Below are 18,515 nucleotides of genomic sequence, written 5' to 3'. Positions count from 1 at the left end.
TTATCACAAACTAGGGCCCTAAAAAGTACTTTCCTTACTCAAAAAGATTTCAGTAAGCTGAGATATTGTGCCCCACCTGAGGCCAAGTCAGCATACGCCACTTTTCCAAACTGACCAATAATCGAGAAACTCTTAGATGCAGGGTAAAGTAATAATTTTGTTTGGTCTGTTTTTTCTCTGGTCAGGATAACTTGCATATAAAAGATTAGTTCAATATTTGAAGGGTTTCAGACATGAGATTGTAGTATTTAGACAGTGTCAAATGTATTCGTCAATTGTTGAATTGGGAATATTGGGTTGTGCCATGATTGGACACAATGATAAATTCCACCCCAACAAAAAAAAATATATATATATATAGTTATTAATAGCAACATTATCCAATATCTATTTTTAGAGCAGAAATGCTATTGAATCACTTTTCATTTTAAGCCATAAATTGATGTGAATCATGAAAAAATTGTTGTTTCTCAGGTATCTGTAAGTATTATGAACGAAGCATGGGATATCATTTTTGCTACCAAATCGTGGAAACTGTTTTTCTTCTATATACTAACATTTTGATTATTTTATGTTTGATTGTGATAATAGCTTAGGCATATATATATATTTTGATGATGACCAATCTTCCAATGTTTGGAAATTATTTAATGTGGTTTCTCAAAGTCTAAAGTGTTTAATAGTACACGATTATATGCATGGCAAAAGAATAGTTTTCAATATGATTTGTCTTTAAGGTATGTTATTGTTCCAAGAAGAACTAAAATAATATTGTAATTTTTTTAAAGAGATATGTAGTATATGGACATATAATTTGATCACAAAAAGTAATATTTTCAATGAATAAATTACGCATTTGATAATTTATTAATTTCTTATTTTGTATTCTTTAGATTAACCGTGTTGTTATATCATTTGCAGTAATAAAGGAATAGACCAGTTCTGGTCATGCGATTGCATTGTGAAAGAAACGTTGTGGAATCGATCAGAAAAGGAATCTAGCATATAAGTATTGGTGTGTACTGCAATGTTCCGGAATCATCAAAATGATAAGAAATTTGGCCCAGTCTTGGTAAAGTAACAAGCACTGTACACAGAAAGATGTATCTACGCGATGTCTATCCAGGCCGGATCAGTATGATAATTTACCAAATATATCAATTAGTAGGCAGTTTCCCGGCAAAATTTGTATCATCACGTATCATCACGAAGAGCTTCCATATCATTTTGTGAAAGGGGGGGGGGGGGCGTTTCCGAAACTGGTCTATATATACCTTTAAATTCAAATTGACGTAAAGTAGGCCATTTTTTTACTTTTGCATTCTCTAATTTCTTTTATATCAGCAACTGAGAGAAATAAACATGTAATAATAATGATTATCTAAATCATAATCATAACCCATAATAATAATGATAATGATAAAACTAATAATAATGATGATAATGAAAATAATAGTAATAAAACAACTTAAATGTAAGGCTGGGCGTAGCTTTGATGGCAACGCCATGCCCATGTCAAGCATAAAAGAACGGTTAAAAAGCTGTATTAAGCGATCATACATGTAGATACATTGAACTATATTATACGTCAACATTCTGATATTGGATACCGTTCCTGGCAACTTAATTCTGCGGCGGGATAAACAATGATACAAACATGCATTGTGTACTGATGTATTGTTTGGCATTAAATTTGTTAATAAATCTAAATTCTACGATCATTGTACTTCTTAGTTTACAAGAATTTAGTCTGAAACAGAACAGAGTTTGACAAAATGAGATGAAAGATGCTTTGACAAGAAATCATAGATGGGGTATTTTCACCAATACTTTCGATGAAGGCATGTGAGTTATAGTCATCTACGAACCGTGGTCTTGGATACAAATCTTCCATACAGGCGTAAGGGCATTTTCACGGAGGGGAGGGGGGACACCTCTTAACGAATATCAACCTAAATGTTGTATGTAAATAAAGCAAGCGAGCCCCTTTCTGCCCCCGCCCCCTCAAGGGAAAACAAATTAAAATATTTACAATGCTACTTATTTCGTCATTAGTAATATAAGAATTGAATTTGGTCACCTTGCTACCTGCATATGACAATCGGGCACCTCGCCGCCCGAATGTGAAGTATACAAGTCATGGTTGTCCGAATATTAACTGTATTGCAATATAAAAATATATATCCTCAACCCCACCCCCTCCCCCCCCCCCCCCCCCCCCCACCTCGAAAGCCTATGCAATCTACGCATATACAGATATTAAGGTCATTAGAATCCACATTGCAAAACTGAGATAGATACTAATGCATAATATACATGCTCCTGAAAGTCACTTAATTGATTTTCATTTCCTTTAAAGTAAAAAAATTGTTCATTTACGCAGATGGCAGGATTCTTTTAATAGTTAAACAAAAGCCCTGGGCCACGAGCTTCTATATCAATAGGCTATTTCAATTGATTGTAAATGTCAAATATAATGCTTTGTTAAATGTATCGTTACGAATTATTTCATTCGCCTTGCAGACCATTATCTTGCTACAAAATTTAGGGCAATTCGTGTTTTTTCTTCCAAGTCGCCTTGCTCGCAAGTCCATCAGTTTTCAATATAACTGTATAGAAAATATTGCTAGTGCGCAGTGTATATAATTAATTTCTCTACAAACAGAGGGAAAATTACCGTCCTTGTTCTCCTCCCAAAACAAAAATACTATAATGCATCAATCGTTCCATTGACAAGATTTGTATTGCTTTAAATTGCAGCGTCTCAACATTCAAAAGTCTAACCCTTTTTAGTCACTCGTTCAAAACGCCCCCTCACATAATTTATCAACAATTTTTGTCTTCTTTTTTCTTCAAGACTGTACTGTAGAAGCCGTGTAGTACAACAAGGCCCCTCATATATTGAGTACGGGGGATTTACTCCAAACTTTTATTTAGTCAGATTTAATTGAAACTTTCATCAGTTGCTTCCCTGATTTTGTTTTTTGCTTTTTTTTAGAGTAGGCCTATATTGTCTCTTTGGGTTGGATTTCCCTATTAAGAAGCCGGAAATTCATTTTCCCCAACAGTCCAACTGCCCCTCCCAAGATCCCAACATACATTGCATCTAATAATTTTTCAGAATGAATAAACTTGTTGGTGCTCGAAAATACAGTTTCAACCTTCCAAAATCTAAATACTTCCCTTGGTCGCTCCATTCCCTTGCATTCTATATAAAGGGAAAGTTTCATATCACCATAATATAGGCGCCCTAAGTATACGTATTTAATCGGAAGCACTATCAAAGTTGGCACATGCTCAATCTTGTTAATCATAATTTTGTAGCAAGTTGTGAGTTGCCTGTCTATTAACTGGTACATTTAAGTAAAGTTTATTAACATTTTCACATCTTTTTATTCACAGAAGCACGCAATAATCACAAAGGAACAAAAGTGTATACTTAGTCAACTGCGAATAACTAAATAGCCGAATGAAATAACTTTGTCACAAAATATGTTAACGTTTTAATATCTGTTACTGCCATACACACACATGCACTATGACCATCAACATATTTCCAACACGACACTTTATTGAAAAATTCATACCATTATTAAACAATCAAACACCAAACCGAATCACTCACTGAGATAGAAAACATTTTTGCTTATATGTCTTAATTTTTAACTTACTCATATTCAGGTCGCCCAGTGTTGCACTTCCTCAGATCTAATGTATCTTCACTCGCTCAGTCAAGGCTATAACTACCGGCTTTTTCCATCTTTCACTTTAGCCTGCTCTAGTTGTACGTTCCAAGTATTCCAGCTATGATATTGCAGGGGAGGAGAATTGCTAGATATTCCCATATTATCTTGGTTATCCACAAGTGTTAGCTAGGTGCAGGTTGATATTGATTTGACACGGAACAGAGTGGTATACTAGCCTAAATATACACCAGTCGGCAGTCCAAGCTTTGTATTAGCCCTGCATGCTGATCAGCTGAAGCAACGAACTAAAATGACGATTCAACAGGCCACTTTCGTATTGTAGTCACATACGCCTTTGTGAGTCAGAATGCAGATTGCATACATGTTGCTAGGTAGGGCAAGGAATGTTGTTTGTCGGCCTACTGGCCTTATCCTTCCCTTCCCTATAGGGGTGCCTACTCAGATTTGGTTTAGACGGGGGTGTGCCACTCAAGCCTCGAAACCCCTACCCATTTTTAAGGGTCGACCATTTTGGCAGAAAAAAGGTACCCAGTTTTCTCGAAATATTGGCCAATTTTTCGCAATAATTATTTTTGAAAAAACGAACAAACAACTGCAAATGCCCAACCTATAGTAATTCCAAATCTCTGTCCTTATTCAAACGATCTTTTCACAACTAAATTAGTTAATACCATAAGACATTAAGGGAATTTGTCTTTTGTTCTAATATAAATACCATTGTGTATTTGCACTCTTGCAAACAATGCCTCCTGTTCATCCAAGCGTGAACACATACCACACAAAAATGATACCAAATGAATTGGGATAAAATACCCTTTCATAAGATGTATAATAATTTACTGTTCATATATAATTTTTTAAATGATTAGCAATTCTCTAGGTGTAATTTTTTTGTTTACTCTCACTGTATAGCAACAACTGATGTATTCAATTCGCATTCCGACTATTGAAACACAATTAACAGGTGAATCAACAGCTTGTTGCTAATTAACGTTTCAGGGACGGATCCAGGGGGCACAGGGGGCACGTGCCCCCCCCCCCCCCGGCCAAAAAAACACGTTAAAATCAGCACCAAATTCGCCAAAATTGTACTGGAAAATAGGGACGTGCCCCCCCCCCCCCCCAGAAAGAAAAAAAAATTGGTGTGCTCTTACCCCCCCCCCCCTCCGCTTATTCAGCGGCTAGCTGAGACGTTGCGATTTTGGGGGGACCAATAAAAAAAAATATATATGTTATATATGTCCTCTTACCCCCCGTGTGCCCCCCCCCCCGGAAGAAATTCCTGGATCCGCCCCTGCGTTTAATACATTTTGAAAATGGCTTATTCTTCACACCATAACTGGTAACACCTGTGCCCATTTAAAGATATTATGTCCCTTTTGCAGCCAACATCAAATTCTGTAGAACTTTGCAGGAATTATGAATATGTCATGTATGTCCTATCTGTGAAATTTAAACGTTAGCAGTGTCCTAATATTCAAATTATGCAAAAATTAAGCAAACCTGTTAACTTGCTAGACTTCACTGTCAGACACTATTGATTGACAAACTGGCTTTTTTTTCTTCTTTGGTAATAACATATATAAAATGAGCTGTAAAGGGTACATGAGCATTTGTCTACATCAATAACCCACTTCTTGTAATGGCCAAAATTAAACTGATTGAATCTTTGCGCAGCGGCATAAAGCGTACGACCATTCTGTACAATGGTCTGAAAAATCAGACTATTACTTACTGGCTCTATAGCCCTTAAGTCGATTCGACAACTAATAGTCGTTATTTTCCCACTTAAAGACATTTTCAAGCCCCCTTATTTTTAGGGAAGTTCTAAATTAGTACTATCTTTCAAATGCCGTTGGAATTTAACCTTTCCTTTTTTTTTGGCCTGCAAATGGGATATAGTACCTTTAAATTGCAAATACATTCCTATGCAATAAGGATTAGTTTCGCTCTTCTAAGGATTACGGTTCCCCTGAATTAACATCACAAAGAAGAGTACCCAATAAAATATTTCATTTTTATTTTGAAAATGATTAAACACTATATATATATGCCCCCCCCCCCATCATTCGATTCTTCCTTTCAAATCATGCTCACAATATTCTTCTGGAGGAATACAGTTAGGAGGGAGAGTAATACACCTGAACATGTTTTATAGATCAGGTAATTTGACACCCCAATTTATTATCATAAACTGAACTTCTCGATCAGTAACGGAAATGGGACATAATGTAATATGATGAACCATCTCGAACAATAATCACTATGATCTTATTCTTAGTTATTATATTTATGATATGCAGCATATTTCATACTTTTCCCATTTTAATAAAAAAAAATTAAGGCATATAATTAATATGCATGTTCCTGGGAATGTTTTGTCCTTACATGATAATGCTAAAGTTGTTTGATACTTAATCTACATTTTTTCTTTGTAATTTTTTTTTTGTATCACACTTCAGTTTCTGTTAAAATTTATTGGTCGACGAAGTTCAGTAGACAGAACCCAATAATCATATAAGAACACTGTATACGGTATACAGTTCATGGATTGAAGGTAGCATGCTAGTTTAAGTGGTTGTGTGCAATGTGCGCTACATGTATTACATCATCGCCGGTGTGTGATAACGACTGGGCCTACGTGACTCTTGTTTTTTTTCTTCCTAAAAAGCACTTTCTCGCTTATCAAGGCAGCGAGGGATATTGCATTTACACTTATATCAAAATGGTATGTATAGATATATTTAAAACATAATTATTATTGTAATTATGTACCTGTATTTACCACGTAAACTGATTCGAAACTAGTCTACTTGTGAAGTTTGACTTTGAGTTCAGTCCCACTCGTCTGTTTTGGTGGTAGTTAGTTTACCCGTCTTCAGTAATTTTGTGGGCGCTAGCTCAGTAGCTGGCTAGTTCAGAAGTCTAGCCAAAATTTGACCCGTAAATTTGACCCATATGTTTCAGTAGATACCCTACTGAAACATACCCAAAACGAAGTAAATTTTCATCAAATGTCCGAATAAGGTCATGAAAGTCGATAGAGTAAAGGAGGGGGTAATCGACCAGCTCCAGTTTTCGGCCGATTGGTTGGATGCATGGTAAAATCCCTTTAAAATACATTGCCTAATAGCATAACACATATCCCACACATACCATACCAGTGTCACTTAAGAACCACATTTGCAATGAAAAATATATCCTAAAATATCACATTTTAGCGATGTCCGCTACCCGAATCTGAAAAATTGAGTATCTTACGCGTGTCTGTAAGAAATATTGGTACCATAAAATGAGCTTTATTTCAAGTATTTTTCAGATTTAGAGCCCAATTTTGTGCTAGTCGCAAGCTCAAAAGTATCTCATCGCATGTATTAACACACGATATCTCTGTCTAATTCAGATTCCAATTTCCGATCACGGCAGTACTAGTTTTCGGCCTGGCGAGCTCCGGGGATCTCTGGCGTGGGATACCTGCTCCGCCCGCTAGTGCTATAGATCAGCGCGGAAACGCACGGCGCGCGCGTGCGCTTCCTGTTGACTTTGTACATGCGGCTGAAAACTGGTTCACTATACTAATAACTGCCTCCGAAACGGTGAAAATTGAAATGAATATTGTCATGGCAATTCGTGATTTTTTTCTGGGATTCTTTTTTTGTTTAAATAATAATAATATTTGCTTCATGATTTGAACAATAAATGATAATAAATAGGAAGTAAAGGGTCCAAAAAATAGGATTTTGTCTCAAAGGACAAGTCCACTCGAGAAATAACTTACTTTCAATAAAAGCAGAAAAATCAGACAAACCAATCAAAAAAAGTTTGAGCAAAATCGGATAACTAATAAGAAAGTTATGAATTTTTGGAAAAGTATGTAAAACTATGGAACAATGAGAATCATGACACAAATTGCCAAGATGGTTATCAGTTTGTGACGTCATGTCCTCACAACTTATCAATTGCTTTATGTAGTTTAATCCCATTAATTTCCCTTTTTATCCACCACAACTTGATTTCCCCATGCCTTTGACCAGGTTATATGATTTGTATCATATTGCGTGCATGACATTTCCCAAAAACTTTCATGAATTTTGAAGAATTGATACTATTTGCCGAATATTGTATGTCATAATTATTGATTTTTATATAAATAGTTTATCAAAATTCAATTTTTCATGATTTAATTGGACAAAAATTACTCTTTATTTGTGCATCCCCACAAAAACATATTACTAACAATCTAACTTGGATGCTGGTGTGAAGAAATAAGATTCTTAGGGTGAAAATAGGAAATTTATATTATCAATATAAAGAAAATAATTAGCGGATAGTGAGGACCATACGTCACAGACTCATGAGTGAGTTGCCAATTTGTGTAGTGATTTAAAAAAAAATTCATGTCATTAAAAATTCATAACTTTCTTATTAGTCATCCGATTTTGCTCAATTTTTTTGTGATTGGTTTGTCTGATTTTTCTGGTTCTATTGAAAGTAAGTTATTTTTGGAGTAGACTTGGGCTTTAAGTGAACGAAAACCCCCTCCTTTACTCTATGTTTGTTACCTGTTTTGTGTCAATTTTCTTATCTTTTTTTTAATGAGTATTTTTCACGGCAAACTGCAGTACAATACAATTGCATACCGTACTGACGGTGGGATGCGGGCGCGCGCGCGTGTTCAGTTAGCTACTACTGTATAATCTTAGTTTTCATGTTTAATGTATAGGCGCGGCCGAGTGATAACTCCTTGGTCTAACAGTGGAGACGCACAGACAATGTGGAAGACTGTGTCCCATTTGGGAGACTGTCTCTAATGTTGGAGACCTTTATCAAGATTTTCTGTAGCCTATTTGGTGAATTGTGAGAAGGTCTCCCATTTTGATTTTTGGATACCAATTTCCTTTATTTTACATTTGCTGCAAAGCAATTACGTTTTACCTCGGCTCAAAATAAGAAAATATAGTATGAGCAAATTCCTCAAAAAAATTGACTGTCTACTTTTGTTGTCATATTAAACAGTTCTTGCTTAATATGATCCACACACAAAACCAATGAGCGCCTGGCCTTAGAGAGGCAATAATTTGGAAGAGAAAAATCGCCCAGCTTTTTATATTGTTTCTTTTGTTTTTTAGTATACTAAGACTCTACTTTAGAATTTGACTTTTTAAGAAAACAATAACCTAGGAAATCCCCTTTATATATTTCATTTCCTGAGTACAAATTGAAGAAGAATTTTTCAATCCCAGGACTACAATACCAAACCTCAAATTAAAGAATTTCAAAAACAGAATGTGTACATTTTTAAAGAGATCAGGCCAGAATTTTGTTTGCTCTTTCATCCACTAGAAATATCTAGAAATATAATTGTCTCCTGCATTTAAAAAAACCTCAATGCCTTTATAGACAAGATATTCATAGATGCAGGTTAAGGAAGTGGGTGTCTTCATCTGTACACCAGCAAAATCACATATTTATTGCATGTTTATTGTTTGCCTAGAAATAAGGAAATATTGGGAGGAAATACTTTTCTGTGACTTATTTTAATAAGGTGAGAAATGTTGTTTGACAAAAAATAAGCGATGTTTCAAAGTACTATCCTGAGAAATAGGAATAAAAAGGCACATATCGGGTAGCACTTTTTGATTGGATTCTTTGGTTACTTCTATTCAAGCTGTTGTTGTATTTCTATCTATCTCCCTGCAGGCAGCCAAGTACTTGGCCCAGATAATCGTCATTGGAGGACAGGTCGTAGCAAGAGCATTTACAAAAGCTCTTCGTCAGGAGATACAAGGTATGGAATCAAAAGTGCTCTAAACTTTGAAAAACTTGTGTCTGGTTTAATTTGCATTTGGATATCTAACTTTTATCAGTTTAAAATTTGTATAACTTGCGTCAGGTCTGATTTGTGTGTGTATTTAATTTAGGCTCATTTTTTCCCCCACAGCCAGCCAACAGGCATGGAATGGAATCAAAAGTGCTCTAAACTTTGAAAAACTTGTTTCTTGTTTAATTTGCATTTGGATATCTAATTTTATCAGTTTAAAACTTGAATAAACTTGCGTCAGGTCTGATATGTGTGTGTATTTATTTTTGTCCCCACAGCAAGTCAGCAGGCAGCAAAGAGAGCTGGAGGGGGTAAGCAGGGGGCCAAGACAGCAGCAGCAGATAACCTGACAGGAATAACTTTAGAAGAAGCCCAGAAGATACTCAACGTCAAAGGTCTAGGAGACAAAGAGGCTATCCTGAAGAACTATGAACACCTTTTCAATGTCAACGAGAAATCGAAAGGCGGATCACTCTATATTCAGTCCAAGGTACTTGTACATGCATGTAGTTTGATATTGGATATAGCGAGGCTCGATCGTAAAAGATAATGATGTTCAAAGGTGGCGTACCATGGTTCTAGTCATTGAGGGGAGAGGGGCACAGGTCTCCTTTGGTGACTGAAGTGCAAAAGACAAGGGTGTTGAGTATGATAAGGGTATGAAATGGTTAACACCATCCCATCCCTCCTAGATTACCCCAAAAAGTTTAGGAGACTAAAAATTCAAAATGTAATAACATTGATGCAGTCAAACATGCTTTAGTGACCACATGTTCAGTAGAGAAATCCTCTGTTTATAAAGATCATATTTTTGTTTCCTTCAAAAAGAAGGAAACTGTCCTGTCCATACTCTATAGAGATCACTTTTCTTGTCTCTCTTGGGAAGCCTCTATATACAGATTTCACAGTATATCAGCAATTACTCATGCAATGCTTGGCACATTGTTGTTACTTCTCTTTGTCTACAGGTTCTACGAGCCAAGGAGAGGATAGACCACGAGTTGCAGGCTGCTGCAGAAGCCCAAAACAGGAAAACCATCCCGTCCGACTCTGCTGGATCATCATCACAATCATCACATGAACAAAAGGCAGATTCATGATAGTGGATAGTCTGGAAATCTTCTCATTGAACAATGAAATGTAGACAATGGAAATAATTTATGGAAGGCAGTGGAATCATTAGACTCCATCAGAGATGATACATGTACGAAAGGAGAGAAAGAGAGAAGCCCAAAGCGGGTCGGTCTTTCAGAAGATGCTTTACCAAACTGATGGATAAGATTCTGAGGATGTAACCACTGTATCCATGTCATATTGGACAATACTTTCTCAATTGACAAGTTTTGATGCCACTTTTATCCTTACAGAGTATTTTGAAAGGGATACTTGAATATCTCTCACTTCATCTGTTTGGAGCCAGAAGGGCATTAACTCTTTCAATATTTTAGTCACACCAACAACTTGACTGACATCAGACCAACATGGGATCAAACAATATTTACATTACACATATATGACCAAGAATCGATTGGTTTGCAGTCAGACTGGAGTTGGTATGGCGGTGTGACCGAGGTGTAAACCATAAGTTCAAAACCCCTTTGGCTCCAAACCAGTGATATAAAGTTTCATCTTCCAAAATCTCATGTGAATTGCTTTTTAATCAAGTTAATTTACTTTAAACTATTCTTCAAAGAGCCCAAGTCATCTTAGGCCCCAGTTTTATTGGGCCAAGTATAACGTCAGTATGATGTGATTTTCCTTGATAGTGGTACATGTCAATAACTTTATTATAGGTAAAGTAATTACTTATTGGGCATATTCATAGTATTCTTGAATTTGCAATATTATGGCATCAAGGGTGCATAAATCTAATGATACGGGATAAGTGAAAGAATTAAAGAACAGAGGCCAACTTGGTGTTCATTTTTGTTTTGAAGTTTCATAATAATGTCATCATCCATTTCAAGCCTGATGTAATTTTACCATGTACGCAAGTACTCTTGTCAATGCATGAAAATGTTTGAAAAATAAGTGTTGAAACCATTCATAGTCTTCAATAAAATGTAGACCTGCTTCCAAGTTTGGATGCACATTGGGAGAAACAGTGCAAATTTATTATTATTATTTTACATGGGATACCCTCATTACCCTGTTTTAAAACAGACAGTTAAATAAAATTGACAACTATAAAGTACCATGCATGTACAGTACTACCTGTAGTGTAATGGGCATTAGAGGGCAGCAAACAGAAGTGTACTTGGCTCTATATGAGAACTTATCAGCAGCTTTAGTACTCTTGATGTTTCTGTCTCAAAGACATAAAAACCTCTGGCCTTTTACTCTGTTAACCACTTACCAATCTGAAGAACTTTACATCATGAAATAATAGAAAAGGAAAAAAGCATTTGTTTTCACATTTGAAGTAGTGAAAGGAAAGGTACGATGTATTGTTTGGAAATCTGGTGTGATCTAAATAAATTTATACATGTATATTACAAAATCAATTACTGGGTATTCTCTGTTTTTTAAAAACAATTTTGCCCTTTTCTTTGAAACAGGAATATGTATTAAATTTATTAGCATAAGGCATCATCAGCGGACATCATGGCCCCCCTATTCATCCGCTAAAAAAAAGGGGTCATATATGGAACATAGGGGTCATTGAACCTATGTCAATTAGTCAAGTAGTATGGCTACACCAGTTTTTATTAGAGTATAAAATCAATATGATTTTCTTTCCTTCATCTAAATCAGGTAATGAAAGTAATGTCAGGTACATAATAAATAAACTTCAATGTAAACAAAAATGTGTCATCAGAGAAAATAAGGTTGCTGGCCAACATATGGTCAAGAAAGTCATGAATGAAGAAAGGAAGAAGCGAAAACATAAATTAATGTGACTTTTTACATATCTAATGTGGATAACTTGGAAATATACTACATGTATTTTAGAGTATTAAAGAGTGTGTATCTACATTTATATGAACATGAATTTGAACTACTACTGTGTAATTTCTTTGCATTTTTGCATGTAGCGGGAAGTAAAAAAAATTCAACCATTAATATAAATGTATATTCATTAAATAATAGCCTCATTTATTTTGTAATTTCATTTTAAGTATTTGAATATCAGCTTTCTTAAACTATGACCATGATTAATGGTCTGTCAAATGATTCTGCTTTAATAATTGGAAGCAAGATTTCTGGGGTCTGGGTCATCATTACTTTTAGGCAGTACATAATTAACTACAGACAAAACTGTCTATTAAGGTCATCCAAGGGAAGCCCCAAAAGTGACCACTGTAGACAGGCTGCCATTATAGAGAGGTGGCAACTAAGGTAGGTTTGACTCTGTACATGTATGAATTCAAAAGCATCCTGGCAAAAGTTATGCGCCTCAAAACTTCTGCCACAATATTCGCGACAAACTGCAATCCTTACTCTCTATGCCACCCACCGATCATACCACTAATGAGGTAGTCTCTGCTGTGTTACCATGGCGACAGACCAAAGGTCTCGGAGACCCCCCATCAGGCTCTTGTTTATGTAGAGGGTGAATGAGATGGGGAGAATGTTGGGATTATGGAGGAGTTGGAGAGGGGGGGGGGGGGGTTGGATGAAGGTTGATGTAGAGGGGCAGGATTAGTATACATTACGTGAGAACTTCAGGGAGCCGAAGTGTTTGTAGAGTAGAATAAGAGCGTGGGAGGACATATACCAAGAGAGGTAGCGAGAAGGACTTGTGGGAATACATTGTCAAAGAAACCGAGACCAAGACAGAAGAGACAAAAGAGCACAAAAGTATGGGAAGAGAAGGAGAGAGTATGAGAGGGGGAGTAGAAAATGAGAGAGGGAGAGCAAAAAGGATAGAGAAAGAGGGGGGTAGAGCATGAGAGAGAGAAAATCTAGTGGTGCAATACAGATTGTTGTCGTTCTGTACTTTTGTGTAAGAAACGGAGGGGTAGACACAGATATAATTAACGTGAAGGATCAGCTAAAAATATAGTTTTCTTCACCGAGAAGAGGGAGAGGGAGAGAAAGAGAGAGAGTCGGCAAGAATTGTAACATGAGAGATCCTCATGACTAACCACCTGGGAATGTCACATTTTGTGAACATTCCAAGTCGTGCTGCCTAATGTTCCTCACATCAGGATGGCACGAAAACTGCAGGGCCCACATCTTATCGTCTACAGAGAACCAAAATGGGTCTAACTTTTCAATTTTCATTTCAGCAATTTGTAAATAAGGTGTTGAAATCAGATTCCCATCCACAAGAATAAGATCAGGCCTTCATATTATAAATTTTAAGGTATAGTTTTCCCTTTACGAGTCTATAAGGGAACCTCAAAATTGAATCCAGCACAGAGCAACAACTCTGAAATTAAAAAAGGGAAAGCAGCCCTTCAAAATAAAAAAATTGCCAAATGCATGAGTACATTTCAATTAAAACATAAGTCAAAGTTCTGACCATTTTAAACTACATCAACACAACATTAATTGGTCTACACATAATCTAAATTGTTTAAAAATATAAGTTATTTCTATATCATTTTAATTCAAGAGTAAAAATATCAAGGTTGGATTTTTTGTTTAAATGTCTTCAGCAACTGATTATAGGTGAATGTAGGCCTACATGAAATTCCTCAAAAGTCTATTCAGGATCTCTTTTACACATAAGACCTCTTTCATTCTTTCACAAAGTAGAATTTTGTTTTAAATGACGCAAATACATCAGAAACCACTCACAGAACATATTCAACACCAAATACAAAGGCTTCGACAGCTATGATACAGTTTTAGTGCCAAAACAGATTTAATAATTCAGCAGTAGAAAAAATGTATTATTGTATACCTATTGTGAAACAAGAGGATGGTATAAAATGACCTGGTATTTGAATATAACATAAATATATTTTTTCTTAATACAATTGATAAGATACGTAATCTAGGAATTCATGGTATTTCATGAGCCATAATTGTAATAAACTCATTATTTCTAGATCATCAACAAGGCGACTTCTTAAAGGTAATACAAAGTTTTGGGAAATTTTGAAAAATGGGTGGATAGTGATTCTTTACAATTTGATATATATGGATGCCCCTGTGGATGTATCAAAAACACCAGAAATTTTAGCCCCTAAAACACTTCTGCTTTCGAGAAAAATTGAATATAAAGATTTACCGGTGCTCCCGGTAAATTTTGATAAATTTCAAATAGCTCCTACGGCCGTACGACGGTAGCTGCGACCATGAAAATCTCAGAGTATGTAGTTGTGGTATATCATTTCCGAACGAGAATAGCTTATCGGTCGATTTTAGCCAAGAAACATTGTTTTATAGCTTAATTGATATCTTGACCTTGAGAGGGAGCTATTTAACATTAAGTGTTTATTATTTACAATTTCATAACTTTAGAGTCGATTTCGACCACGACAACGATCACTGAATATTGTAGGATCGTACATGCTTCCAATATGTTCATTTGAAACAAATTCATGACCCCATACCAAAACTTTGTATTACCTTTAATATTAATAAGATAAGCATGTTCACACAAAATATTTCTGCACTTTCTAGATAATGTATGATTAAAGATATCAGCAAGTATGCAGGTGTAATTTATGCCATCAAAGCTACATGTACCGTATTACATACCGGTAATCACATTTATGAGAGGGGGGGGGGGGGAGGGTGGGAAATTATCTTTTGTCTTGGATAAATAGCAATACTAGGTGAACGACATGTTTTTCCTCAAGAAATGAAATCCGTCAACAATTTTTTGCATTTTCCCCATAAGTGTTTACAAATATCACTTAAAGAAGACAAAGAAGTACGAAAAAGGTCCATTTCTCTTTTAAAGGAGTAAATACTACAGTATTGTTCTTGCATAAAAGTTTCCAAATTGGTTTTTAAATATTTTAAAACTGATAGCTTAATAATAATTCACTATCTTTCATTTTCTAACTAGTGCATATTCATTCAAGAGTACTTTAACAAGTAAGAGTATTATAAAACAGTACAGAGTTTCAATCACTAAAACAATATACTGTAGTACTGTATTATTAATGAAACTGAGGTTTGAGACACCTACATCATATTAAGCTATATAACATTGGATGTCCATATGAATCAAAAGAACCCAAAGAATAATAATTATTTTAAAAAAAGAAGGTTCATGTCATATCCTGTTTTTCAAATCTGAGTCAAACAACATGAAACCTAAGCATCTATACTTGTGTGTTTTTTTTAAAATAAAATTAAGCGATCAGAAGTGGTGGTTACAGCTCCATATGTAAACTCCTTTAAAACAGACAAGAAATCTTCCTGGAAAAAATTATAGAAAAAACTAACATCTTTTTAATTATGGCCTGAATGAGATTAAAATAGTGGATTGAATTGCCACAGAACTCCTAATAATTGAAAGATTGATTCAAATGACTACCACTTGATCGATGAACAGGCTTCGCCCCACTCAATGGATTACAGCTCTTGAACACTGTAGGTAAAGTAAAGCCTCGGTCACAAATGCCATTACGAACGGCTACGAACGCCGTACGAATGCCGTACGAACGATTTTCAGACAATGGAAATTCGGGAACACAATGGAAAAACGGAGATTCGTACGAAATTATCGTTCGTACGAACCTTTGTGACCGTAGCATAAGTAAATATATAAAGTGCATTTTCTATAGACTTCTAAAGGCAAAATATTATGCCATAAAGTAAGATCTAAATGGCATTTTTCAAATCATTTAATACAGATACACACTAACTGAATTTAAAGTTAACTAAATTATTCATACCCTTACCAAGTTTTTAAATCTTTAAGTATGTGAAAATTTGTATTGTCCTGATTTACGTTTCTTAAAAATGTGACATATATCTTACATTTAAAAGTATTCAAAAAAGTCCCTAATTCAACCAGTCATTCTGGAGTTACGGAAAAAACAACAGGACATCAAACTTACAAGGGATATGAATGATTATAAGTGGTTGACTGTATTAAGAAAATGCAAAAAAGAATGACACACATAGTAAAGCACCTTCATTGTACCAATACATGTGATGCACGAAAAATATCAAGGCACTTTTTTAAATCCCTGATTGTCAAAGTAATATATCTAAAAGCAGTAACCATTATAGTTATATAAAACATTCATATTCTAACAATGTAAAAATATTACATACCGGTATCTGCATGTAAGCCCTGAATTATGTTTAATAATACCCTTCACATACATGTCCAAATGTACATAGTCCTAGATAAGTTTACAGGTAATGTCATCTATGAAGCATACAAGTTATGTTGACCCTCGATTTACTGTGTAATAAAACAAAATTGAAAAATTAAAGTCCAACTCTAAATTCCAGTCCAAATTAAGGAGGTAAAAATTAATGTTCTTCATCATTTTGCAAGTTTGATTCAGGACAACAGTATTGGTGTTGTGTTACAAAGTATGTAAAATAAAATTCATTAATGAAAGCTATATCAAGTCAAGCCAATGGCAATTTCATAGTTAAAATGCTTGCACCACAGAACCTACCATTCAAAGCACCGTACACGAAACACAATTTCATGACGATTATTATGGTATTATCATTTTGTAAAATGCCTTTAGAAATTAATTAGGAATAGCATGATGTATTTCTGTCCTGGGTCATAATGTTGGGTTTTTGCATAAAGGAAAATGCACTCATAAGATGGTAAGTACAATAATTAGCTTGAATACATTATGGTTGTGCTTTCAATTGTTATAAATATCACTGATAAAGTGACCAAACTTCAGATATCATGCTTGGTTTCAACCAAAGAGAACATATCATGTATCATAAAGGTAAGTCCACATAAATATGGATGATTATATGCAGTCCATATATATGCAGTCCATATATATATGCAGGACTTCCTAGACATATTGTTATACTGAAATTTTCATAGAGTATTTTAGTACAGCAACCAAATATCATAGGGGATGGAAGGATCAAAAAACTATGAATTTCTGAGATTTTGTAGAGTGTGGTTTAGCATGTTTCTTAAAAGGAAACTGCTAGATTTATCTTAAGATGTGGTGTTGGAATATTACATTCCAAATATCATTCATGAAATACATCCTAAAATAAGATTTGCCATGAACAAGGACTTAATGACACCTTATACCATTTCAATATCAATCACATTTCTATGAATATTGACAAATATTTCAAATATTCAATGCCCTGGAATACACTTTAGGAGCTAAAATAAATCTGAATTTTCAGATATCATTCACAAAAAGCATTTAAAAATAAAAGCACAGACATGCATACAAATCATTTCTTGTTATATCATTTGACAATGTCTACATGTACAGTATATTGTAATTCTATATATTTTTGTAGTACTATGATCATGTACAAAAACAAATAACTATAGGCATACTGTTAAATATAGGATACATACATAAAGAATAAATATATATGAATGTACTAAAAGAAAATGAATTGCTAAAAACGATGCAACACCTCCTGATCTTAAAAGTAAGCTATGAATATAAAACAGAAAATATAAAGATAAACAATTCTTTATCGATATTCACAAGGCATTTTTCATTATTACAATGTTTAAATATTCAAGGCAGGCTTCAGAGCTACATACATATATGTATGCCACAAGCATTTTGTGAACAAGAAATTATAACATTTTAAAACTAACTTATTCTGAACAATATAAAACAAATAAAAACTATTGTTTTCCTTAATAGGAGAGAAATGACATAGTTTCAACTAAAATTTAGTACTGCAACTGTATCAATGTGAATGTGAAATTTATATGTAAATTCAGGTATGTTAAAGACAAGTCGAGCAACTTGATCACTTATGGAATTTTAAAGGCATCATTTAACAATGTTAAATCTGAGATGCATGGCCCTACATGTACATGTTATCGGAGTCTGTGATATGGTGTAATAATGAAGCCCTTAAAAAATTGCGCTTCAAAATGATCAAGA

The 18,515-nt window shown here is 34.8% G+C and overlaps 1 protein-coding gene and 1 long non-coding RNA gene across 2 annotated transcripts; one reads left to right on the top strand and one right to left on the bottom strand.

Annotated features, from left to right (window-relative positions):
* The first annotated feature begins 6,259 nt into the window (after positions 1-6,259).
* Positions 6,260-12,032, top strand: LOC593882 (mitochondrial import inner membrane translocase subunit Tim16). The gene is made up of 4 exons (XM_011682769.2): positions 6,260-6,435; positions 9,408-9,495; positions 9,807-10,018; positions 10,497-12,032. The coding sequence occupies exons 1-4, from the start codon at positions 6,295-6,297 to the stop codon at positions 10,626-10,628; spliced, it is 573 nt and encodes a 190-aa protein (XP_011681071.2). The 5' UTR covers positions 6,260-6,294; the 3' UTR covers positions 10,629-12,032.
* Positions 12,033-14,317: 2,285 nt separating this feature from the next.
* Positions 14,318-18,478, bottom strand: LOC115922220. The gene is made up of 2 exons (XR_004063365.1): positions 15,052-18,478; positions 14,318-14,547 (listed from the first exon to the last, which is right to left on the bottom strand). It is a non-coding gene; the product is annotated as an uncharacterized LOC115922220 (long non-coding RNA).
* Between the last annotated feature and the right edge of the window lie 37 nt (positions 18,479-18,515).

The sequence above is a fragment of the Strongylocentrotus purpuratus genome, unplaced genomic scaffold (genome assembly GCF_000002235.5).
Source record: "Strongylocentrotus purpuratus isolate Spur 01 unplaced genomic scaffold, Spur_5.0 spur5_scaffold_11, whole genome shotgun sequence".
Taxonomy (NCBI): Eukaryota; Metazoa; Echinodermata; class Echinoidea; order Camarodonta; family Strongylocentrotidae; genus Strongylocentrotus; species Strongylocentrotus purpuratus.
The sequence above is the reverse complement of the archived record's forward strand: the minus strand, read 5'-3'. Positions and strand labels throughout refer to the sequence as shown.

Bases quoted from the DNA above. Each gene is read 5' to 3' on its own strand.
- LOC593882 (XM_011682769.2), top strand. From the start codon at position 6,295: ATGTGCGCTACATGTATTACATCATCGCCGGTGTGTGATAACGACTGG. The intron at 9,496-9,806 runs GTATGGAATCAA...TTGTCCCCACAG, and splicing joins TCTTCGTCAGGAGATACAAG to CAAGTCAGCAGGCAGCAAAG. The intron at 10,019-10,496 runs GTACTTGTACAT...CTTTGTCTACAG, and splicing joins CACTCTATATTCAGTCCAAG to GTTCTACGAGCCAAGGAGAG.